This window comes from Protopterus annectens, chromosome 6.part0 (assembly GCF_019279795.1).
Source record: "Protopterus annectens isolate FY-2018-M chromosome 6.part0, PAN1.0, whole genome shotgun sequence".
NCBI classification, from domain to species: Eukaryota; Metazoa; Chordata; order Ceratodontiformes; family Protopteridae; genus Protopterus; species Protopterus annectens.
Window position 1 is genome coordinate 487768226 of NC_056737.1, and position 27679 is coordinate 487795904.

General features: G+C 42.0%; 1 protein-coding gene across 1 annotated transcript in view; it reads left to right on the forward strand.

Annotated features, from left to right (window-relative positions):
• The window catches only part of UBR1 (ubiquitin protein ligase E3 component n-recognin 1), a gene marked incomplete in the record, with an annotated part of 4571807 nt that overhangs the window by 1775737 nt on the left and 2768391 nt on the right, over positions 1 to 27679 (forward strand). The window contains 1 exon segment of the mRNA XM_044074213.1: positions 20415 to 20480. Coding sequence (XP_043930148.1) covers positions 20415 to 20480 — 66 coding nt within the window.

Below are 27679 nucleotides of genomic sequence, written 5' to 3' on the forward strand. Positions count from 1 at the left end.
CCTTAAAATGCACCCACTCGAAGGCACTCCTCAATATAGAGAAAATCAATATATGTGCACTAACAGAAACCTGGTTTAAGGCTGCAGAGAGCACCCCACAGTACCAGGCTACAACTCATGCCATACATTTTGGCCACAAAACCCAGACCAAAATACAAAAGGTGGGAGTGTATCCATATTCATCAAGGATACCCACACCTCCAGGTTAGTGGCACAGCACAATGCTTCAGAGATCATCCACGTGCAACTAACAGGCAGAACTGCAATTCAAACTGTAGCTTGCTGCAGATCACCCACCGTGTCCCAGGACCCCCATTCCGAATTTCTGGGAACACTGGGAAACATAAAGGTCCTACCAAACACCCTGATATTGGGTGATTTCAATTACCCAAACATTTAACTGGGAGAACTACGCAAGTACTAACTCCCTTGCCCAACATTTCCTAGAATTTATCAACTCAAATGCTCTGGATCAACTGGCCATCACCCCCACCAGAGGTGACAACATATTGGATCTGGTCATCACCAACATGGGCAACTGGTGTTCCACACCAGAGGTCAACCCCTCGCTGGTTAGATCTGACAATAGACTAACCACTCTGGATAGCCACATCCCCCCCCCCCAGTCAAAGAAACCACCATGAAAAACTTTTCAAAAGCAAACTTCACATTACTTAAGACCGAGGTGGAAAGTTTCAAATCCCCCATGCTAAAGGATAACGCTGCCCAACTGCAAAATCTTTTACTAATGCACTCTACAGGCACCTACAAGAATGCATGGATCATGCTATCCCAAGCAAAACCCAAGACTCACTCCTCCAAGAAAAGGAAACTAGTCTGGTGGACCCCTGCCATTAAACAAGCTATACAATAGAAGGAGGAAACTAGTACAGAAAAGAGTAAAATCCCGAGAAGGGAAGATATCCCTGATCAGTATCAGCAAGAAACTGCGATCCCTCATAAAATCATCCAAGGCTAGCTGCGAAAGAAAAATTGCCAAGGACTCCAAAGATAACCACAAGGCATTCTTTAGCTATGTCAAGAATCGAAGTGCATTTCTCAGATCTGCTCGGAGTTAATGCAGAATGGCACAAAATACACTGAACCAACCGATATCGCCAACATCCTGGCAGACAGGTTCAGTGCAAACTTCACCCCCCTCTCATCCCCAAAAGGGCCCATAACCATACCAGAAGAATGTAGTGCCCCTGAAATCAGACACTCCGGTTAAAACAGCCCTCTCCAAAGCCAAAAACAGCATCAATGGGACCGGATGGTGTCCCAGGCTGCATCCTACACAAGTTCAAAGATGAACTAACCCCTCACCTAAACACACTGTTCAAACTCAGCCTCTCCACAGGCTACGTGCCCATAGAGTGGCGCTCAGCAGCAGTTATTCCGCTCCACAAAGGTGGAGCCACAACAGACCCAGGGAACTATCGCCCTATAAGCCTGATTAGCTTGGTCTGCAAGGCTATGGAGTGCATCATCATGGGTCTCATTAACGGAGACATTGGGAACCTTCAAACACTGGAGCGTACCCAGTTCGGCTTTAAGGGCAGATCATGCCTCCTAAACATGGTGGACTTCTTTGAGACGGTTCCTAAGGCTACAGACGAGGGAAAAGTGGTCCACACAGCCTACCTAGACCTCGCAAAGACCTTCGACACCATTCCCCATTCTGGTATTATAGACAAGCTCACCAGCCTGAACATAAACCCCTACGATGCAAGATGAGTTGCCAACTGGCTCATGGACAGAACCCACATGGTAAGAGTTGCGGGAGCTAGGTCTGATTCTAAACCGGTTACAAGTGGTGTTCCCCAGGGCACATTCCTAGGACTCCTCCTGTTCGGCATATACTTCTCAGAGGTACAGGCAAGCACAGGAGAACTATGGCTGACCAAGTTCACAGACTACTTCAAACTAGGGGCTATAATTGACTCTGGCCTACAGACATCCTTCAAAAGGGTCTCACTGAGACAGATACCTGGTGTCAAACCATAGCCTCCAGCTAAATGCCAAATAGTGCATAGTCATCCCCTTTGGAAAAAACAAAGTACCCACAAACTACCACATAGGTGGTAGCCCCCTAAATACGGAAGACATAATAAGGGATCTCGGGACCCAAGTAGATAGTAATCTCTCCTTTGATAATCACATTGCCAAAGTGGTTAGAAAATCCTTCTGTGTGGTCCACCTAATCACAAAAGGGTTTGCATCCAGATCAAAAGGTTATTGTGCCCTCTACGCATCACTCATCAGACCCATCATAGAGTACAATGCCCCATTTGGGATGTACCTTGCAAGACACCTGCAACAGCTGGAAAGACAACAGAAGTACCTCACCAAGAGGATCACTGGCCTCAAACAGATGAGAAGAAACTCCAGCTGTACTCGGTTGCATACTGCCTACTCAGAGGTGATCCTCTGCCTGACATACAAAGCCATGTCCAACCCAGAATTGATGGTCATGCTCCACCTAAAGAAAACCATATCCCCTAGAGCCACATGCTCTAGGGATCTAAACCTCACCACAACAATAAATAGGACATGCTGGAGGGATAAATTCCTGTCCCAGGGACTTCCCATGCTTTGCAACAAGATTCCAATCTACATTATGTAGAGTTCTTCACTAACACTCTTCAAGAGAAACCTTGACGAATGGATGGGAAACGGAAAGTTTACCCCAGGGATCACTTCAGTGGCTCTGCTGGACAGAGGCACAAGGAGCTAATCTAAGGGGGCAGCAAAAGCCAACACATTCTGGCTAGGCTTGTAGATGCCTTTGGGCAAATAGCTTAGTGTCTGCTTTACCTATAAGATGACTGCAAACTAGGAGCTATAATCAAAACTCCTAACGATGTGGATATCCTACAAAAGGACCTCACGGAGACAGATGCCTGGTGACAAAGCCATGGCCTCAAGCTCAGTGCCAAAAAGTGCATTGTCATCCTTTTTGGTAAAAGCTCTGTAAACATGAGCTACCACATAGTCGGTAGTCTACTTGACACCGAAAGTGTGATGAGACCTTGGGACACAGGTGGACAGTAGTCTCTCCTTTGATAATCACATCGCCACAGTAGTCAGGAAATCCTTCTACATAGCATTCCTCATCACAAAACGTTTCTCATCTAGAAAAAAAGAGGTCAGTCTTCTCCTCTAGTCGTCGGTCATTAGACCCATTAGAGAGTCCAACGCCCTTTTGGTATGTACCTCACAAGACATCTACTACAGCTGGAAAGGCCACAGAAATAACTCATAAAGAGTATTACCAGCTTCAAACAGATGGCCTAAGCAGACTGTTTAAAAAAAACTCCAGCTTTACTCCGTTGCATATTGCCTACTCAGAGACGATCTCTGCCTAACATACAAAGCTATGTCAAACCCAGAGCTGTTGGACATGCTCCACTTAAACAAATCCCAATCCCTCCGATCTACACGCTCTAGGGACCTAAACCTTGTTAACACAATAAACAGAACATGCTGGAGGGATAGATTCCTGTCCCAGAGATCTCCCATACTTTGGAACAAACTACCTATCTATATCAAACAAAGCTTCTCATTAGCACTCTTCAAGAAAAATGTTGATGATTGGATGGGAAATAGGAAACTCATCCTGGGGATCACCTCTGTGGCTCTGCTCGACAGTGGCACAGGAAAATAATTTTCTCGGGTGGCGAAAGAAAGGGTACCTTTTTGGCTAAGCTTATATAGACCCTAGGGCCAATAGCCTAGTACCTACCTATGAAACTATAAGTTTGTGTGTCAGCTACTTGGGCAGGGACACAAGGCACTGGTTGGCCAGAGAGGGTGCTAGAGGTTTTAGCTTGCCCACTAGGCTGAGATCTGGACCCTATAGCTCTGCCAGTGGGGAGTCTTATTGGGGACCTGGAGAGCAAGGGAGCGACCAGCCCCAGACTGCTGAGATCTCTTTGTGCTCTTAAGGGAAATTGCACTTTACTGTGTGTATTTGTTATCCTTTTCTCTTATTTGAGACGCCCTCTCTGGTGTTAGTGGTGAGGACTGGGGCTCCTTGATTGCTGGGCCAGGGCACTGGTGTCACAGTCTGTATAAAAATTGAGAGGATGCAATAGTTGCACTCGGTGTCTTCCTTAATATTGTTTCACTAGCACTAATGGTAAACATTTTCCCATTCCTTTGGAGTATTTTATTGTATTGTCTGTAGAGGCTGTATGCATCTTCTATTGAATTCTTATTTGTTTAAAAATTAAATGTCAGAGATCTTATCTTGACCTTCATAAAATGAACTGGGGAAGAGATGAATTATCCTTTTATGGGACTTCTGATGTGATATTGATTGTGTATCATATTGTATTCTTCATGCTTCATCCAGTAGTATGCTGAATTGCATTCCTTTGCAGTGCTAGTGCTCTACTCTAGCCCATTTGATTTCCAAGGGAATATCTTAAAGGTCCAATAAAAGTCATCTTATCACTGCACTCTTCCATTATCAGCCCCCTCTTCGAATACAGTTCCCCCTTTGATGTGTCCAAGTATGTCTGTCTGGGGACTAGCCCCACAATTCTTTACCCCCCCCCCCCCAAAAAAAAAAAAATAGCTTTAAGTCCTTTAGCTATGCCCTGATAGATTAGCCCAGCCTTTTTTAAATTGTAGCCTACTGACTGCTCTGAGATGACCTGTACATCGCGCTTTTTGAACCGTGAAAGGCCTAGTTTTATGTTGACACATTTCTTTGCAAATCCAGTGGCTCTGCAAACACATCTACTAGGGACCCAAGTTTATGCCAATAAATAAGCAAGATTTGCTGGAGGGATAGGTTCCTATCTCCATGTATTCTTGGCCCATGGAATGAGATAACACTGCAGATCAAGCAAAGTACTACTTTGTCTGGTTTTAAGGCTGGTCTTCTGTTGGTGTAGACACAAATTTGCATACATGTATGGCATTGTGTAATTTGAGTGGAAGGCAGTGTTAAGTACCCATAAAAGGCATGACCTTCTTAAAGGTGGATATAGCTAGGCCTTTTGTGGTACCCGTAATTACTTACTTAGTATTGTTTCCATGTTTTTTCTTCAAAGCTTTTCCCTTGATTTAACATAACATGCAAGGTGTTCGGAGATGTGGTTGGCAAGATCTTTTGTTTTTTTTAAATGAGCAGCATAAGGTGAGGGCATTAGGATATGGTGCTTCCTTTTAGGAGGAAAGGAGTGCCAGATTGGAAAACAGGATTTTTTTTTTTTGCTTTCATTTTGAGTGTGTGTGTTAGGACCTGGTGCCACTCAAGGTAGCGACACTGAGCACCATATGAGCCAGCTATGGCACTGCAGGACTATATTACTAAGCAACCTTTAGACTATGAATCTGAGTGGGGTTGTCTATTTCACAGAATGTTTTGTGTAGCTTTTTGGGGTCTATATTATAATCGCGAAGGTTTAAAACTTCGAATCACTAAAGATCAAACTTTAGTGATCAAAGACGTAAACCATCGAAACAAAAAAAAAAATTAAAAAAAACTAAATAGTGTGTAGGTAGGGGGGCAAGCCCCTCTGCACCCCCCACACCCCTGTACTTAAATATGCCAACTCTGAGAATGCACTGCATTGAAGTAAGTGGAAATATCCCCCTATAGAGATTTTGCATTTAAACGTTCGATTTAGTGCATTTTCGCTATTCTCGTGTCGACAATATCGTATTTGATATTGTCAGACTTAGAGATTATTATATAGACCCACTTTTTGTACCTGGCAATTTGTCTGTGATTCTTCCCCTGTTTCATATCTAATGCACAAATACTGAGATTAGACTGCAGTAAGAAAAACACTCATGGGGGCATATTTAACATGTTATCTATTGTTTTCTGTGTATGCAGTCACTGAAATGTTTTATTATGGTTATGCAGTGAATCCAGAATGTAAAACAATGGCATAATATGGAGTATTATCTACGCAATAGAGTCAAAAAGCTAATAAAATAGGACAAATTCCAATATTACCAGTCTGCCCTAGACTCCTCGCAACACAGCCCCAAACAGTTCTGGTCCTCCATAAACTCAATCCAGATAAAGTCAGTACCCCTCCTCTAACATCCCTCACTCCTCAGAAAATATTGCTACCTCATTCAACACACACTTCACACAAACCATACTATCACTAGCTAAACAACACAACCCCCCCTCCCTTCCAACCCACACCTTCAACTAGTAATCTCCCCACTGCCTTCTCTTTTTCTCCTGTACCTACCTCCAACATAAAAAAAAAACTCTTAACTGAACTTAAGCCCACCAAATTAGCAGCAGACAACCTCCCAAGTGAATGCCTACAAATCACAGCTGATGCTCTGGCCTACCCAGTATCCATCTTGATTAACCGATCTCTGTCAGAAAGTTACGTTCCCACACTGTGGAAAGTATCACATATAATTCCCCTCCACAAAGGCGGACCCTCCACAGAACTAACCAATTACCGCCCCATAGCTATTCTCTCTCCACTCTCCAAAATACTAGAGAGATGCATACACTCTCAGGTCTCAGATTACCTCCTTACTAACAACCTCCTTTCCGGTACTCAGCATGGTTTCCGACCAAACCATAGCACCACCACTGCCTTACTCTCCTTTACTAACACTGTCCTTCAGCATAAAAACAATGGCTATCTCTCCTCTGCTACTTTCCTAGACCTATCTAAAGCATTTGACATGGTCCCACACAAACAACTTATTTCTGTCCTCAATAACCTATCCTTCTCTCAATCCATCACAAACTGTTTTCAGAGTTACCTGTCTGACCGCCAACAATCTGTTGTATGGCAGAATTACATACCTCCCCAACCACCTGTCTCCATAGGGGTTCCCCAAGGATCCATCCTTCGACCCCTACTCTTCTCTGTTTTCACCAGTAATCTAGCCTCTGCCACCAAACATGGCACACTCATACAATACGCAGATGACTCAACCATCATCTGCTCAGCCCAGTCCCTACCCAAACTGCAAAAAGTCACACAGGAAGCCTTTTCCTCTGTTGAAACTTGGTTATCCGATGCCCTATTAATACTCAACCCAAACAAAACTAAACTACTCATCTTCCACCCCACCAAACATACTCAAAACAACTCTCACTTTAGCATCACAGCAAAAGATAACACCACAATATACCCAACTGAACACACCAAATTGCTAGGAGTGGAAATAGACAATAAACTAAAATTTGACATTCACATATCCATGACCATAAAAAATGTCCACAAAGAAGTAGGAGCATTATACAGAAATAAGCAACTTCTCACCAAAGATTTCAATAGCAAATTCCCACCTCATCTCCCACCCTACTATATGCCTCTCCAATATATACCAAACTAAGGCAATGCGATCTAAACAAGTTGAGACCTACTACAACAAAATCGCCAAATTCACCACAGGGGCATCCTACCGTAGTCACCACTGTCTCTCACTTGCTGAACTGGGCTGGCTTGAACTCCCTCACCTCCTTCACTGGTATCAACTCTCACTCGCCCACAAACTAGTAAACCATCCACTAAATGTCCCATCCCTCTAGAATCTAATCCAACCCTATCGCACCACCAGACCACTAAGATCCAGCAACAAAAATCACTTGCAGATCACTAAAGCCAATAACTCTGCTGGTGAAGCACTATTCTCTTGCACCATAGTCAAATTATGGAACTCCGTCCCACCCACAATTACCTCCATACCATCATGCACCCACTTCAAAACTTTACTAAAAGCGCACTTAAAAACATGCTGGCTATGCCCTTGCAACTACCACTCTAATAATCACCCACCCCATCCAACCACTACCTTTCTTTCCACTCCACTAACTGTCTTGATTATAGCAAGCTCAGATGCTCATAAGCCTAGTACTTGTGATACAGCAGGAACTTCTTATTGTAACATTTTTTAATGTCTATTATGTACTTCACAGATAAAGATTCTACTTGTCTACTGATGTACTATGTTCTTCATCTGTAAATATGTTGTAAGTAATTGCTATGTTAAATTGTTAATCGCTATGTAATCCAATGTAACTACTGTCTGTTTATTTTAACTGTGGAGCTTTTCTCCGTGGGTCTCCGCTGAAAATGGACCTGCGTCCAGTCGGACACTCCCGGTCAACAAATGTAAATAAATAAATAAATTATGACTGGTTTGCCGATCCTAACAGTCTTGTGTTCGACACATAGATGCTAAGAAATTCACCTGGAGAGCAAAGCTGGAGAGGTGAATCTTGGCATCAATGTCAAAAACACACAATTGTAGGTCAAGATCAGAGACCCAATCATAATTTTGTAGTGCATGGAGCTATATCTGCTCCATGTATTGCAAGTTGCAGTAAAATGAAAGAAAAAAAACACTAATTGGTTTGCTGGCTTTAAAAGCTATAAAACACTTGGTGAGCACTGTCAGAAAGGCAGTGTAACTCAGTCCCTTACTTTCGCACTCAACTTTCATATCTCTCAACTGTCCAGGCTTTTGCAGAACATCCAGATTATTGCTTCATATTTTTGGTGTATGCCTGTCAGTCTGTGGCATTTGGAGATACTATTGAGGACTGAAGTCACCAAATAATGACATAATTTAAAGTTTCAGACACTGCATCCTTTAGAAAATGCAGACTAATGCACTTCCTGTTAATCAAGTCCCAGTAAAACGTGCAGATCAGGCTGAACTGTTGAAAGATTTAAGATTACTGGGTAGATCATTAACTTTGAAAAAACTATGTATCCTAATGATAGTAATGGTACAACTGAATCCTTTAAGAAACCTAGTACATTTGTACCTTTACCTCATCCCACCATACAAACGTTCATTGATTTATGTGAAACTGAATTCAGGGACTTATTTCAACATGGCACAAGGGCTACTTTCTCTAATATGTCTTCAGATGACTATGTTGCCCTACAGGTATTTAAGAATACACGTTCTCTGGAGATTAGACCGGCTGACAAAGGTGGCGGCATTGTAGTTCTTGATAGGGAATTGTATTTAAACCAAATGAGAGTACTTTTGCACAACATAAATACCTATAATTGCATTCCTAAGCATGTTGTACATGGTATATTGGAGAAGGTTTCTTTCATGGTTTTTGATTTATTGATGACTGGACTAATAGACGAAAATCTTAAGTTTTTCAGTGTTGACTACCCATTAATTCCCACAGTATATGGCCTACCCAGAATTAACAAAAATTGTAATATTTCACCAATAAGACCAATAGTATCTGGAACTGGCTGGTGCACTGAGCCACTATCCATCTATATAGAAAAGACTTTACACCTTTTGTTAGATTTGTGTGATAGTGTTCTAAAAGATAATAAATCTTTTCTTGAGAGACTGTATGATAAAATGTTGACCATAAATAGAGACTACATGTTTGTTAAACTTGACACTCAGTCTTTATTTACGGTCATTCCTAATGACTGGGGCATTAATAGTGTAAAAGTTTTTACATGGTAAGGATGGCTTTCCTAATGATAAAATTAAGCTAATATGTTCCTTATTAGAGATTGTTCTAGAAAACAATGTTTTTATATTTAACCAGGAATTTTTTCTGCAAAAGGTTGGCGTGGCTATGGGCACTGCATGTGCAAATAGCTACGCCAACCTAGCGTTAGTGCAATGGGAACATGATCTATTTTCACATGAAAATGCACATGCTGAGCATATTATTTGGAATGTTCGTTTTGTCAATGATATTTTTATGTTGTGGGGTGGTACTGTTGATGATTTAAACAATTTCATGGTGTATATACACAGTACAACCCCTTTCTTAAAATTTACATGTGTGCATTCCTTTGAACATTTAGAATTTCTAGATGCAAGATTAGATAAGTCAGATTTTGATACTCTTTTCACTAGTTTGTATAGAAAACCTACACAGCGGAATGCTTTCCTACATAAAAGAAGTATGCATCCTAGACATATAACTAGAAATATGCTCAAAGGACAGGTCTATAGAGTACTTAGACTTCATAATGACAATTGTTGCACAGATGGCTCTTGAAACTTTAAAAGTGGAATTTCTCGAAAGAGGCTATCAAGAATTGGAGATAGATACTTGTATTTCTTGAGGCATGGATGCAGAGACATGATAGATGCAGGCCATATTTTAAAGCAACTACTGGTACTCGTGTTATACAATGACAACAGGAATCTACTAGTGATATCTTCAGACTGGAGTGCCACTACAATACTCCAGTGATATAAACCAGTATTGTGATGATATAAAAGATAATTCGAAGATACTTGTGTATACCAGAGTTGAGACAATAGGGAATACTGCACATTTTTCTTTCAGGAATAATAAATCCCTTAAACATCTTTGTTATAAGTCAACTACATATGATAAGGGGAGTACAGTCTAGTAGAACAGGCACATTTCCTTGTAGGTGTTCAGCTTGCAAATTCATTTACACTTGCCTATCTTATACACATCCACTTTTAGGTTTTACGATCAGCATTGACTTCTATGCTGGTTGTAAAACTTGCAACCTTATATGTTTCAGTTTTTGTCATTCATGTCATGCATTTTACGTCTGCAAGACCAACAGACCATTTAAGCATAAAGTTCTCGAACATGAGAGAGAGAGAAAAAAATAAAAAAGATAGTAATACTCTAGCTGTACATATTATGAATCATGCCTCTACACATTTTTTCAGGTTTTTGTTCTACAAGTTTTAGATACTAGTTTGAGAGGAGGTGATTTAAAAAATCACACTGAAACCATAGAACAAAAATGGATTTTATTACTTAATGCTGAAAAACCACCTGGTCTGAATGGAGTCTCTTCATTAAAACCATTTTTAAAAGGACATCAGTTTAGGCATAAATAATCCCATTTATTCATGGGATGGCATTTTATAATTAGTTTATGTATACATTTTATATCTTTGTAAGTAATTTTACTTATGTATACTTTATACAATATTTTTAACATACTGTGACATCATTATCAAGTGTTTTCTTATTGGTCACATTTTTATGTTTAAATGTTGAGTGATTTAGTTAGTGTTGTTTGATGTAGTGGTTTATTCATCGCTAAAGATGTTTGGATTTTTATTTATTAAAGTTCCTGGATTTTAGCTTTGTTGGTTCCGTATTTCTTTTTTATATTTTTTGCAACTTTGTCTGTTATACTGACTTTCACTTTGCTTCCATTTTTATTCCTAATACTCCACACTGTACCCAACCTCCTCAGATCTTGTTTGCCACCATCACTGACAGACGTGGTTCTCCAGTCTCTAGTTTTTCATCAGCTAATTCTACCTTGCTAGTTAGAGAAGTGAAATATTTTTATAGACTTTTTTATATTCTATTATTCTTCTGTACCTGCCTTCCCACTAGTTTTTGCTAGCATTAAGGTTTTCCTTTTGACATCTTAGCATTTCCTCCCTTTCTGCTATTTTTTACTAGTCCATTACAGAGATCTCCTTCCTTTATCCTGCTGGTTTAAAAAAAAATAGAGGTTGTTCTTGTCTTGTAGTATTGCAGTTATCTGGTTTGGTTTTTGACTTTTCCTACTGTCATGTCTGACAGGCCTGCTGGATTTAAGCACTGTGTGGAATGTGGGCATAAAATCCCACATTCCAAAGTGTGTAGTAGATTTATTTATTTATTTATTTAACATTTGTTGACCGGGAATGTCCAACTAGGTTCCACAGAGCCTGTTTTCAGCGGAGGCCCGGGGAGAAATGCTCCAGATGCATGTCTTTGGAATGTGGGAGGAAACCGGAGTACCCGGAGGAAACCCACGCGAACACAGGAAGAACATGCAAACTCCACACAGAAGGCACCCCAGCCGAGAATCGAACCGGAGAACCTCTTGCTGTGAGGTGACAACGTTAACCGCTGCACCACTGTGCCTATACACAGTAGATGTGTATACTGCTTGGGTGCCAAACACCTGCTGTCAGCCTGTGACATCTGTGTAGGGTTCGGTTCCTGGGCCATAGCCGACCGCAGAAACAAACTGATTCTTCGAGGACTGTTGCCATCTTTTTCCTCCTTTTCACCAGGGGCTTAACCCCCCTCAAAAACTACTCTTGGCTCTTCTGAGGAAAAGAAGCATCCCCACAATACTTCAAAGGCCACTTCAGAACCACCTGCAAAACTTTTGATACCCTAGGATCCGAAGTTGTCAAATCCAAGACCTACTTCAGCTGCTGTGTGTCTAGAACAACATTCTTCTGAACCAACAGGAAGTATTTGAGCCTTTGTCTCCCAGACCTTCAGCGCCTTCCTTGGATTTGAGAATCTGGAGCCAAACTCCTGTTTCCATTAAGTCGGTATCCCTGACCTTACCACCAAAAATTCTACAAACTCCCCACCAGACATTCAAGACTAGAGTCAGGTCAGGTGGCCTCCTCCAGATCTTCCAGGAACCCCACTGAAATAGATATGGACAGGTTGATGAGGAGGTTCCTCAGAGCCCAGATTCTGATGGGGGTTTTATCTACTCCATCCAGTCTCAGATCTGTGAGTGCTCCACTGTCCCAAGCCAGATCTCCTCTTCTGATCCAACTTCCCATTTCACAGCCCCAGGATTGCGGACACCAAAGAAAGTTGGTCTCTGATCCAAACAAGTTGTCTTCCTCGACTCTGACGGTTACCCTGACTAGCTCTGTTCTGAGATCTACAGATCAGAGTAAGTCTCAGATCCGTGATGTTAGCGTCAGATCTGGGGGTAGGGGTTTGGCTCTGTCCTTGTCTGAGCCATCCCTTCCCTCGGGTGCTTTGGCCCCTGATAACTTGGGTCAGATTCTTCCTGGAGACCTCAGATCTGTAGTTTCTCCTCCTTCCTCCTTAACTGCTTATGCTCCGAGAGGGTTGGAGAAAGTGTGTCCAGGTCCATCAACCTTCCAAGTGGTGGAATGGGTCTTCTCTTCTCACAGAGACCTGATCACTGAGATCTGCAATCCTCCCCGTCCCTCACTGGATCTGACTTCTGAGCCTGTAATACCTGTCCAAGGTCAGCCTGGCTTGACAAGCATCCAAGACAATCCCCCTAGAGGGATCCCCCTCTTCTTCCGACACCTGTCCTGATTATCCCACAGAGGAGGTACCTCGCAAGAAGATGTGGAAAAGGAGGCACATAGACTCCCCTATCGAGTCTCTCACAGAAGACACAGACTTTAGTGAGGGAGAGGGAGCCCCACGATCACCACTAGAAGATGTCTGCTTTGGAGACATATTAGAGATCATTAGACTAAGAGGTGGCTCGTCAGCCCTAAGTCCCTCTTCTGAAGAGTCTGTGTTTTTTGAGGCTTTCAGAACAGGCCCATCTACGTCTTGGGTGAACCCCCCCCCCCCAGTGGATGACCTTGCAGATTTAGTCTCCCGTTGGGCCTGAAAGGAGCTGGATGCCATCGAGCCAATTCCAAAACGTCCAGACAAGTTTCTCCTCTCCCAGAGGACTGTCTACATTGGACCAAGGGCATGCCAGTAGATGCTATGGTTGTGGCAGCAGCTAGCTACCAAAAAAGAGCTAGCTGAACAGAGCTCAACTGTCCATCTACCAAACAGGGAGTCCAGAGCATTAGACAGGTTTGGTAAGCACTTTTACACCTCAGCTCCTTTCTTGCTGAAAGCATTAAATTGTTTGGTACATTTCACCAGATTGTAGAGAGAGGTAGTTAAAGAACTTTCTGACTTTTTTGTAGAGACAATGTCGATGGAGGACTTCAAAAAAGTATCTCCCCAATTAGCTAGTTTTTCTTCCTTGTCCACGTCCTTCATGAGGCTCCTGTCCCATTCAGCAGAGGGTTCCTCACGGGCAGCTGGTTCAGGTATTGCCATCAGGAGACATGCCTGGATGAGGCTTTGCAACTTTGCAGAACCCTTCTTTGTGAATGCTCCCTTTGGTAGCTCATCTTTGTTCAGGTCATCAGTCAAAGATACTCTAACCTGTGGTGAGCAGGAAGGAACGACCCTATCTGCCGTTGGGATCGAGTTTTCTATTCCTCGACAGACTTTTGTCAAGAAGCCAATGAGGAGGTAAAAAAGTCTGGTTCAGAAAATGTCAAGGGTCTTTTCAGAATCAACATGGCCATTCTTCTTCCAGGGGCAGAGGAGGAGGAGGTTTCAATGGGGGATGCTGCCTCAGAGGCAGTGAGGGTCCACAGATTCAGGGTTTCAGGGAACCCTTCTCTGATGAGCCCTACCAGCTCACCTGAAGTGCTGCCCAACTGCTGTACTCTGGAGGCAGTCGGGGGTCATTTTTTGCTACACCCAAATGCTGGACCAAGATGACTACAAATACATGGGTATTAAGCATAATTTCCAGAGGCTACTCTATTCCCTTTTCCCTTACACCTCCAGAAAAATGAAGGAAACTCCCTGACATTCTATCCAGACAGATGGAGTACACAGTATGAGAAATTCAAAAACTATTGCAAAAAAGTCATTCGAAAGGTCCCAACCGGCCAAAGAGAATTTGGAACTTACCCCTACTTTTTAGTGCCAAAGAAAACCAGGGACTGAAGACCAGTCCTGAATTTTAGCAACTTAAAGCAGTATGTGAAGAAGTCGAAAGTCGAAGTTCTGGATGGTCATGGTTCAGTCCATACTACCGCTGCTGCAGAAGGATGATTGGCTGTGCTTGAAAGATTGAAGGATGCATACTACCACATCAGGATGGACAGGAGCTCCAGAAGTCATCTGCACTTTCAGCTAGGGGCCAGTCACTTCCAATTCAGAGTTCTGCTCTTTGGATTCACCACAGCCCCCAAGTGTGTTTATGGCAGTAGTTGCAACTCATTTCAGAAAGCAGAGATCCTGAGTATTTCCATACTTAGATAACTGGCTCCTAAATTCCCTAATCAGGCATTAACTAACTTATTCCAGCCAGGGGTTATTTGTTTTGGATTTCCAGTTCCCTGGGCATCACTATAAATCTGGAAAACTCTTTTCTATCCTCAGTTCAAAAGCTGGAATTCATTGGGGGTTGGACAGAACAAGTCAAGTAGTGCCATTGTCTCCACATCGCATTCAGACACTGAGAAAACAAGTTCAGACTACTGTAGACCTCCTGTCTCCACCAATGAAGTTAATACTTCAAGCTGTTGAATCTGTGGTGGCTGCAATCAGTGTTGTCCTGTTAGCCCATTTTTTTTTTATGCGAGTTCTCCAGTAGACCCTGGATGTTTGGTCTGTTCTATACCAGCCTTTATCTGTTCCTATCAAACTGACATTCATTTGCAAGAAGCACTTACTGTGATGGATTCTTTCAGATGACCTTCTCCTCAGCAGGCAGTTTTTTATTTCCCTCCCCAACAGCCACAATGACCATGGATGCTTCCCAACTGGGGATGGGGTATTTCAAAGGAAAGATGGTCCACGATACGTGGACTTACAATAGAGACCAGATTGCACATCAGTGTTCTGGACATGAGAGAGATCCTCCTAACATTGCAAACCTTTCAGGACGTTCTTCCTTTTGGAACTATTGCAGTTCAAACAGACAAACATGTCAGTAGTCTCATATACCAACAAACCAGGAGGAACCCGATCATATCCTCTGTCCAGGGAGGCCATGAAGGGTCTAGGAATGGGTGATGTCTTCAGACCAATTTGTTATTGCAACTCGTATACCAGGGAAGTCATGTTCTTGCAGACAAACTCAGCAGGTCTATTCTGATCCCGCACGAGTGGTCCCTCAATCCATCAGTAGTGAATCTGATTTTCAACCACTGAGGTTATCCAACCTGCAACCTGTTTGTATCCCTGCAGAAGAACGAATGCAGCAGGTACTTTGCTCTGATTCCCCCCTCTGGGGAGTCCCCACAGGGATGCTCTAGTTCACAATTGGACCTCCTTTATGCTAATCCCCCATTACTGCTGATCCCTGAGTTTAAACAGAAAGCAAAAAGGTTGAAGAGCTCAGTAATCCTTATTGCCTCCAACTGGCCTTATCAGATATGGTTCCCCTTCCTCGGATATCGCCTAAAACATCCTGCATGAGCACTGCAACCCAGAAGGACATCTTTTCTCACCCATCAGAAGGCCTACATCAGAATCTAACCACCCTCAAACTGACGGTTTGTTTTTTCCAATCCCAATGATTATTAAAAGGTCTGGGTTCTATTTCCCCTGTTGGTAATATAGTTTTGGCATCTCACCTTCAATTAAGGAGGTATACAAAAGCAAATGGAAAATATTTGTCCTTTGGGCCTGTGAAGAGAAAATTGATCCTTTCTCTGCTTCAGTTTCAACCATCCTTTTTCTTATTTCCCTTTTCAAGGAAGGGGCTAGTTTTTCCACAGTCAGGCTTCATTTGGCAGCCTTATCCAATTTTTATGCTGGAGATTCTTCAGGACCTCTGTCCATATCTAGGTTATGAAAAGCCTTTATGAAAGGAGTTTTCCTTCTTAGACCTCCAATTAAAGACAGTCTCCTCCTTGGGACATCACTGTTATCTTCTAGGGTCTAACTCAGAACCTTTTGAACTAGGTAGTGATTGTGAAATCAAGTACCTTTCTTGGAAAACTGTCTTTTTAGTGGCCATCACATCAGCTGAGAGAATTTCAGACATTCAGGCCCTTTCTTCCAAATCACTGTGTTATTTTTCGCAAAAGTAGTTTACTTTTGTACAAATCCATCTTTCATGGCTAAAATAGCTACAGAATCTAATATTAGCCAATTGTTACAACTGCCAGTTTTCTTTCCAAATTTTACCATTAGAGGTGAGTACCAGTTTTATCATCTTGATGTTCACGGGCAATTACATTTTTTCACAGAATGAAACAGTGTAGAAAATCAGATCAGTTGTTTGTGTCCTTTTCTCCCAACAGTCTAGGCCTTGCAGTATCTAAAGTTACGGTAGCTAAATGGATTACAGACTATATATATCTTTGATTTATTCAATCTGTGGACTGCAGTTGCATTGTCCTCTCAAAGCCCATTCTGCCAGATCTATGGCTGCATCAGCTGCTTTCCACCATTGATGATATTTGTGTAGCAGCAACTTCATCAAAATCTCATACCTTTGTGACACATTTGGACCTTGTCACCAGAAGCAGAGCTTCTTCATTTGGTTCATCAGTGCTCTGGCATAGCCTTCCTTGAGGCCACCTGAGAGTTGCATCAGACTCAGTCGTGAGGAAGAATTTAAAGGACATCAGATTTATAAGTTATGTACTTAACCATAACTTGGTGTCTGTGTTGTCCGTTTTCATTCTTCCTCACCTTCCTTCCCAGCCATCCCACAACCTAGGTATTCCTAGAGGATCTGTGGAGTTTTTTATAGGGACACTGTGTTCCTTTGTTTGAGCCTGTGGTTTCCTTTTTCTTTCCTTAACTTTTAAGTTTCTTTAGCATATAAGAAAATATCAAGTAAACCCAATCTGAGGAGGTTGGGTACAGTGTGGAGCATTGTGGGTAGTGAGAGGAGTTTGAGGCTGGAACCCAAGTCTATAAAAAGTGCGTCAGTCGGATCCATGACCAAATCGTTAGGAATTAAGACAGAGTCTTGCACCACCTTATGACTTAACTGATTTGTGCCATTCTGAATAATGGAGTGTAATCACTGATTTCCATGCACTGCAATCTTATGTTAGCCGTTTATTGTGAAGAAGTACAATTTTCCATTAAATACTGTTATAGCAGGCTTCAAAGTTTTAGTAGTATGCGTAATTAGCATAACTAGAACCCAACAAAAGTCTTTCTGTGATAGGAAGAAACATTTTCCTTTTTTTTTTTTTTTTTTTTAAGCAGCGTAAGTACTATATTAGCAAAGTTTTCATTCAGATGTATTGTGTAATCACCTTGCAGGATGCACGTATTTTGGCACTGATAGCTGATGAAACCATTTTATAATTAAGTGTATGCACAACACTTATAAACTAGTCTCTTGTCATTACTTACATTCAGCATCAATAACTTGCCATTGTTAAGCCTTGCATATCCAAGATCACAGTCAACAGTTCTATCTAGTCTTTTGTTTCAACTTTTCTCTGTAGTCTTAATCCTATGTTTGATTTAACATTGCTCATTAGACAGAAAGAGTTTAACACATATTATCTATTCAACATGATTTAAGATCAGGGGAGGGCAAAGGCCCAAATTCAGTGACAGAATTTTAATATTTCTCATAAACTTAGCAAGTTACTAAAGCAGATTTTGTATTAGCATATGTATATATTTTTTGAAGACTATAAAGCCTAAAACTCAAATCCCTCCCCTTACGGAGTGACTTAAATCCTCTGGGATTTGCTAGACCACAAGTTTTCTGAAAATTGGACTAAAAAGATGAGGCAAACATCTGAACATTATGCAAAATTCTAGACAGTTGACAGTTATGCTTTCAGGCCATGTTTTTGCTATGTAGCTCTGTTTTTGATCTCTAATAGTGTCAGTTCCATATTTTAATCACCGTAATCATCTTTTTCATCTCTCTTATTGATGGTTTGACTTTAGTTTTCCATTTTCTAGTTACAGCTTTCTTAGCCGCTTTCAGCAATGAAGATGGCAACACTTACACCTTTTTAGTACATTATTTTACTGCAGCTCATTAAAAGGATCTCTATGCTGAGGTTTAATTATTTTCCTGCTATAATACTTAGCATGTTTTTTCAGGTAATATTTGTATTGAAGAATTCTGCGGTGGTGGTGCGGTAGCGTTGTTGTCTCACAATAAGACGTCCTGTTCGATTCTCAGCTAAAGCATCTTCTGTGTGGAGACATGCGTGAATGGGCATACCTTCATTGAAGGTTGTGCATCAGAGTTGGCAACTCGGCACGTAAAAATCTACTGCCAATCATTAGCGGACCGGAGTTCCGCTGTGGCGACCTCTGACTGGGGAAAGCCGAAAGATACAACATTTGTATCGAAGAATTCCATACATTCCTGGAATATATGCTACCAAGAACTTCTTTTTGAACCATTGCATCCCCCCAATATATGACTCTTCTGCAGAGACATTTTTTTCAGTTCTTGCAAAGATATAGAAATATCTGTGCAAATATTGTCATACAACAAGTCTAGATTTTCTCTGTTTTACTTGCATAGGATTAATGTATTTCCCTCCACTGATCATCTGTAATATCTTTATTTAATTGTACAGTCCTTGCTGTTTTTACTTTTATGGTATATTTTTTTTTAATGTAATATTGTCTTCTGTACTCTACTTATTTGTCTTTTCTGGTCTGCTGTCTCTGATCTGGCATCAGTTATAAAATACAGTGTTTGTGTCTCAACAAAATTACAGTCTAACCTCTGCATGTCTTCCTTGATCTTTAGCATTAGACCTGTGTATGCACATTTATCCGAGTCTACTAACTTAAAAGCCTGTCTGACTTCATCCTAGTTTATTAACTCATTTCCTTTTGTCATCTGCCCTCAAAATATTGGCGCTCTCTTATTTTCTTAATGTTCATTAAATTTTTCCCTGCCTTCATAACCTATTGCTGCTGTTTTGTTTTTTTTCATGGTCTAACTTCCTTTAACATAAAGACTTGCTTAATATATATATATATATATATATATATATATGTGTGTGTGTGTGTGTGTGTGTGTGTGTATATGTATGTATGTATATACACACACACGTTTGTGTGTATAGATATAAGACATATGATACTTTCTCTATATTTTTTCCTGGTTCTGCCCAGATGTCAGTGTGTGATTATTTTGTTTTATTGCCTCTTTGGATACTATGCTTTCATGTGCCGCCATTTAGGCATATATTCCATATTCTGAATTAGACATATTAGTCTAAGTTACATAGCCTTACAGTATGCCTCCAAATATTGAAGTCTAAAGCCATCCTGTTACTTTGTCAGGTTTAATTTTTCCCATTTCTCTTTTGTTATCCCAAAGAAACTCCTCAAGTTCCTTTTTGATTTTCATTCATGTCACTTCTCTCAGTTGATGTACACAAGTCTGACCTACATAGGTAATCAGCAGGACCAAAAACATCTTAAAATTCCTACTGTTTTTGACCTATACTGAAATGGTAGAGCTCTCAACCATTCGGGGACAAATACAGAAATAATCAAGGGCATTTTCAAAGTGTTAGTACTACTAGCTTGAGACATTGACAGAATAAGGGAATGTGAATTTTTATACATTTTCTGAAGTTAAAGATGTATGCAACTCTAATTATTATCATTATTAAATGTTAATTCACCACCTCTTCTCCAAAGATCAACAGTTTTAGGAGGGATTAAGAGGAACAAAGCTAAAATTCAAGTCCAACTTAAGGACTTTTTAGAGGTATGGATGGTATATTTGTGTGTGTGTTTATATATTTTTTTAATTTATAGTTAAACATGTTTTTCTTTTTCTTTATCACTGGTTTGCTGTCCCTAGTTCAGAAGAGTTCATTGTCTTTTATGATTTCTGTCTGGTTTGTAATGAAGATGCTTACATAACTTAAAAAGGAGAACACTGAAAAACTGTATTCATTCTTTTTCTTTGCAGGTTTATTTTTATCGGGATGTGAAATGGAGACAGGAGATGTACGACAAAGATATCATTATGCTGCAGGTATAACCTCACATATTAGGTGTTTATTTCTTAACAGCTAAGTAAGCCAGTAAAATAACTGTTACTAGTAGCTTGCACATCTTGTATTTCTCCCAGCAGCTTGTGTTACTTATGACAATGGCTAGCAGTAAAAGGTTGATGTTCCATGTGCCATTTTCTTCTCCAGTCTACTTTTGTAATCCCCATCATGCTCTGCCCATGCTCCTTGTGTTAGTCCTGGTACAAAACTGGGATGTTCCTGTTCTATACAGAGTACACAGCCATGTCATTTAATTTTAAACTAAGGGTCTCGGATTTACCATAAAATGTGTTTCATATGTCATTGTGACATTCTTTTGCTGTGCTAAAATAGGTCCTGACAAAAAAGTGAACAATTGGGGTAGCATTACATTGGGTGAATGACAAGGAAAATTCTATACTTAAACAGTCTGGAGAAGAAGTGGTAAGTAATGTCGATGTGGTAGGAAATGGAGATCGAGAGGAGCAGATGGTATCCCTCACTGTGGTGTGACTGGAACTAAAACAATGAAGCAGACTCTCAGATACTTTATTACAGTGTGAGAAAGTTTGACGGAAATAGATCAAGCTCTAAATGAACACTCTAAATTGATCAAAGCCCTGCTTAGCAGAAAATAAAGAGTTAAGGGCAAGAGCAGAAGCCGTGGAAGTCAGTTTAGACTGAGAGGAGGCAAAACTGACAGATTTGGAAGTTATATTGTGCCAAATTAATATAAAGTTAATAGGAATACCAGAGCTGCATAAGAGTTGTAAATAACAGAAATCATGATTGGAGAAAATAAAAGTAGAATAAGCACATTACACAGTGTGAAGGCTGAGAGTAAAGAATGATCATAAGCCTAGACCCATAATTGTAGGCCTGCGGTCACATAAATTAAAAGAAAGAATCTTGGTAGAGGTCTGGAAGCCAAGTAAAAAGTTTATGGTGGAAGATGCAGGGTTTGTATACCTCAAGATTTCTCATATAAAGCAAGCTGGAAGAGAAAGCAAATTTGCTTCAGTGATAAAGATATGAAAGCAGAGGTGAGTCTAGTGGAAGATGGTTTACCTGGCAGCAATAAAGATATTTTTTTCTATACAAAGTTCAGCAAGGACCTTTAGATACCCAGAAGAAGCTATGATAGTGCTTAAAAAGCTAGTAGAAGAGGCAGAGTTGCAGCAGGCTGGTGGAAAAGAGGCGCAGCAGCCATACAACTATCAAGGAGAGGAGAAAAGGACCTCTGCCCATTATTTAGGAGGCAACTGAAGTTGAGAGAAAAGTTTGAAATAATACAAATCTCAAAGAGAAGACAAAAGCAACCAGCACAGAACTATCTGCATATTACGGATGATATGGGAAGCTTTGCAAAACTTTTATTGTTATGGGATAATTCAGACTGATTAAACTGATGTGAAGTTTGAGACGTGCTGATGAAAAAGCACATAAATCATTTTAGGACTGTTTGGGTATTCCACTACACTTTGCTGTTAAGGAATACCCGAAAGATTGGCAAAAATGAGGTTAAGTGGAAGAACAGAGTGATGTCCTTCAAGGATGCATCTGCAGTCCTAACAAATGGGTTGTCCTGTCGTCAGGCAGCCCTTCGGTCGGCCGGATTCCAAAGTCTGGGTCTGGCCTCGGCTGGTGTCGCACTTCACCCGACGTCATCTCTGCTGGTCTTCGGGTATAAAGGCATCAGCCGACGCCATTTTCCTCAGTCTTTCTTGCCGCGTGGCGCCCGAAGCAGAAGCTGTTCGCAAGTGCGGTCGGTCAGATCCAGAGATTACTACTACCGAATACTACTTGAAGACTTCTAAAGCTAAGTACCCCGTTGGGGACTCTCTCTTGCCTCAGCCGATGTCAGAAAAAGTGAATAACTGTTTAACTTGTGGGAAACAAATACCTCATAAAGATTTCCACTCTTACTGCTTACCTTGTTTAGGCCCAGACCACGACGTAGCAGCCTGTTTAGCCTGTGCTTCTTTCAACCGACGAACGCTTAGGCGTCGGTCGGAGTTTGCTGAACAGTTTTTCGGCTCAGATTTTGCGTACATTATGCCGTCGGATCCTCCGACTTCTCAAATTGTTAAGAAACGCAAAGAAAAAGACCGACACTCGCGGTCCGCGGTTTCGGCCGAAACCACGGTTAAGCAAACCGCGAGTGTCTCGGTTTCGGCCGAAACCGAGCAAACGGGTCAATCTTCAGCCGAATCCATGACTACTACCGAGGCTCCTGCTACCCTAGCTGAATCGGCCTCTGAAGTTTTACCTATTAATGTGGTTCCTCTAGAATTATCGGACACCATCCCTTTGGATGTCTCTACCCCAGCACGTGGTGCTGCTAGGCCTCCTGCAGCCATGTCTATTAAGGCCTTTGCCAGGGCTAAAGCAGCAAAATCTGCTAAATCTGTGCCTGTTAAGCCCCCCTCACACAGGCCCAGTTCCAGTTCTCAAATGCTTACTCTGGCAGAGGATCTCATCTCTTTAATAAGGGGATCCCAATCTCACCCAGACAGGGCCTCTCAGCCTCCAGAAAAAAGACCTAGAGCAGAGCCCCCTGAGCCAGTGTCCTCAGATGATTCTTCTGATGATTCAGACAATACAGACCATCCAGAGGCTCCTTTTTCTACTTATGAAGATTCCGATGCTGAAGAATCTATTCCTTCTGCCTCTTCACCAGAGGAATTTTCCTTTGGGGAAACCTTACATGCCATGAGAGAGCAATTCCAATGGCAGGGACAAGATTTCTCTGATTCAAGAAAAAGGCTTAGGACCTTTCTACATTTACCGCAACATAGGCCCTTAGCTATACCTCCAGTTCTTCCTGTTGTGGATGATGCATTTAATGATGTTTGCACTGCTCCTGATACTTTACCTCCAGCCCCTGCCAAGCCCGATAGGTTTTACAGGGTACCGGACACTCATCACCACCTATACAAGGCTCCCCTTGCAGATCCTGAGACTATCTCCCAGGGGCCTAAGGCAGTAGCCTCTACCTCAGCAAAAAACCCTCTCCCTTCTGAAAGGGAATCCAGGTCCTTAGAGAGATGGGGTAAGAAAGTTTACACCTCTGCTACTCTCTCAGCTAGAGCTTTGAACTGTCAGTTTCATATGATCCAATACCAAGAGTTTATGCTGGATCAGTTAACTAAGAAACTGTCCTCTGATGATTCCTTAGATAAGAAATATGTTTTAGAAATGGTGAATAACATTCAGCAGGTTAGTAACCATTCTTTAAAATGTGGCTATGATGCACTGGAGGCTTCATTTAGATCAGCCATGACTGGCACAGTTATAAGAAGGCATGCATGGTTGAAAGAACAGGTCTTGCCGGATCATGTTAAAGCAAAACTGTTAGATGCTCCTATGGATAAGGTCAGTCTATTTGGTTCTCCTGCCCAGCAAGTAATGAAGAAAATGGAAGAGAAGGCAAAATCTGTACAAACAGTTAAAGATTTCTTACAGGTTCAGCCCCCAAGGTTTAGCAGGAACTGGCCTTCCAAAAATTGGTCCTTTCCAGACTCCTCTAAATCTCAGAGAGGCAGGAATAGATGTTCCAGAGGCAGAAATCAATCCAGAGGAGGTGCCTACAGAGGACGCCAGTGGCAAGGCAATAACCAACGAGGCACAGACACAACCACTGCCACTGCAACAGGACAATCACAGTGACTTGCCTCTGACACCGCCTACCAGGGAACAAATGGCAGCACCCTTAGGCGGAAAGTTAGCCTTATTTTCAAAAAATTGGCACTATATCACAAGAGACAAGTGGATCTTGCAAACTATAGACCAAGGCTACAGGTTTCATTTCCACACATTACCAGAAAAAAGAGGAATACCAAACCTACCTCCAAACCAAAAAACAGAAGCTCTAAAACAGATAGCTCAATTAACAAAGATGAGAGCTGTGGAAAGGGTACCACCTACAGAACAGGGCAAAGGATTCTACTCCAGACTCTTCCTAGTACCAAGAAAAGAGAAAAGTTGGAGACCTATTCTCGACCTGTCCACCTTAAACACATTCATCATTGTTCCAAAATTCAAAATGCTGACCCTACAGCAACTTCTTCCCATGCTGGGCAAGGAGTGTTGGCTGGTAACTCTAGATCTCAAGGAGGCATACCTGCACGTCCCCATACGACCAAATTGCAGAAGATACCTCAGATTTCTTGCAGGATCAGAGCATTATCAATTCTCAGCATTGCCCTTTGGCTTATCTACTGCCCAGAGTATTCACAAAATGCCTGGCATCAGTAATCGCTCATTGCAGGCTACAGGGAATCCAAATTTATCCATACCTGGACGACTGCCTGATACAAGCGGACAACAAAAGCAAGCTGACAAAAGACTTACAAAGAGTCATTTGCTTACTACAAGCCCTGGGATACACAGTCAATTTAAAAAAGTCAAGACTGATACCATCCCAAACAAGAACATTCTTGGGTGCGGAATTGGACACAGTAAAACAGATGGCATTCCTAACTGCCGAAAAACAAGAACAACTCCCTCTTTACTTCTTGGCATTAACAAAGCAGAACAAACTAACAGCAAGGAAAGTACTGCAGGCCTTGGGCTTCATGGCATCATGCATAATCCTGGTCCCCCATGCCAGACTGCATATGAGAAAGCTACAGTGGTACCTAAAGAAATTGTCTCAACACAGGCACAGCTTAGAAACCGAAATACCACTAATCCCATGCCTGAAACAAGAGTTCCTATGGTGGGCTCAAGCATGCCAGTCAAACCCAGGCTTGCCCTTCCACAACTTTCAAGCAAGCCAAACCATCACAACGGACGCCTCAGACCTAGGTTGGGGAGCACACATGCTGGACAAATGCATACAAGGATTATGGACTCCAGACCAGCTGCACCTGCACATAAATCAAAAAGAAATGCTGGCAGTAAAACTAGCAATCCAGAATTTCAGACCATTCCTCAAAGAAGGCCATTTAATGATAAGGACAGACAACACCACAGTCATGTGGTACATCAACAAACAGGGAGGCACTCATTCATATACCCCCTATGCAGAATGACTCTGGACCTTTGGAATATGGCTCTGAGCTACAACATCCAGTTACAGGCAATATTCGTACCGGGAAAAGAAAACATCCTAGCAGACATGTTAAGCAGAACTACCATGGATGCTCACGAATGGATGCTACACCCGGACATCTTCAAGGCCATCACAAAGAAATGGGGAATGCCACAAATAGACCTATTCGCATCCCCACTCAATCACCAGCTCAAGAAATTCTGCACAAGGACATACCACCCACTTGCATGGAAGGTGGACTCTCTATCCTTCAGTTGGAAAGGCCTGACAGCATATGCATTTCCACCTCTTCCTTTGATGCACAAGGTACTACTGAAAATCAAAGAGGAACGTCCAAGGATAATTCTGATAGCTCCAAATTGGCCAAGACAACACTGGTATCCATTGCTGATGAGCATGTCTCGGGGGAGAACGTGGACACTACCCCTGATGCCTTTGATGTTAACTCAGAACGACTACAACATCATGCATCCAAACCTAAAAACTCTGCAACTGACTGCCTGGAACATTACATAACAGCAACTAACCCAGTGTTATCCCAAAGGGTTAAAGACATTATCCTTGAGGCCCGCAGACCTTCAACAAGAAGGAACACTATGCAGGGAAATGGAAAAGGTTTGTCATTTGGAGTACTGAAAGAGGAAAAGATGTGTCAAAGATAGATATTGCTAACATCCTGGAGTACTTGGCAGAGCTTCTCCATACAGGCCTGTCCTATTCCTCCATCAAGATACATGCACCAGCTATTTCTGCAGAATACAGCTTCGATCCCCCTGTCTTCTCACATCCTCTACTCAGGCAGTTCCTCAGAGGAATCAAGAATGTAAAACCTCCTAGGAAACCACCATTACCAGCATGGGACTTGAACTTTGTGCTAGAAAAATTGACACTCCCTCCATTTGAACCAGCAGCAACAGCAGATCTTCAACACCTATCCTGGAAAACTGCTTTCCTACTGGCAATTACTTCAGCAAGAAGGGTTTCGAACTACAGGCCTTAATGGCAGTACAACCCTTCCTAATCTTCCATCAAGATAGTGTCCATGAGAACTAATCCTACATTTATGCCTAAGGTGGTATCCAGAGTGTCTCTAAACCAGGCAATCCACCTACCTACCTTCTTTCCCAATCCACAGAACAGAGGGGAAAGACTGCTGCATACCTTGGATGTACATAGACAGTTGCGCTACTACCTGGACAGAACCAAGGGCAATAGAAAAACTGACCAGCTTTTAGTAGCTTATGCAACAGGAAGGGAAGGAAAAGCAATTTCCAAACAGACAATCTCCAAGTGGATAGGAAATTGCATAAGATTCTGTTACTCCTACCATGGAAAGCAAATGCCACAGAACATAAGACCTCACTCTACAAGGGCTACAGCCACTACCACAGCTTTCTTACGAGGAGTGGCTACCAAGGACATTATTGAGGCGGCTACTTGGACCTCCGTGCATACATTTGCCAAGCATTACAACTTACCTCTATACTCTAGATCCCGAGCAGGGTTTGCCACTGCTGTATTGCAAGGGATCCTAACTACACCATAATTCTTCTTCCTCCTCCCCTAGTTTAGCTATGGTATTCTACCCATTTGTTAGGACTGCAGATGCATCCTTGAAGGACATAGTACAGTTTTGTACCTACCATAAATGTAGATGTCCGAACAGGATAGCATCTGCAGTCAGGATTACCCACCCTCCTTCCCCTCTGTGGTACTCCTAGGGTATTTACCCTCCTAATAGCTAGCTGGGGGGGTCTCTTATGGTGTATTTGTTTGTATATATGTACATACATGCTTATTTTTTGTGTTTGCCTTCTACTTTTTTGGAAACGTTGGCATTTATCCAAAATTTAGCTTTCCAAGAGGGCAACTGGCATCTGGGGCAAGAAACACTGAGGAAAATGGCGTCGGCTGATGCCTTTATACCCGAAGACCAGCAGAGATGACGTCGGGTGAAGTGCGACACCAGCCGAGGCCAGACCCAGACTTTGGAATCCGGCTGACCGAAGGGCTGCCTGACGACAGGACAACCCATTTGTTAGGACTGCAGATGCTATCCTGTTCGGACATCTACATTTATGGTAGGTACAAAACTGTACTTTGTGAGGTACATAGCAGCTGTGAATTGAGTGTAGTGATGGGCTG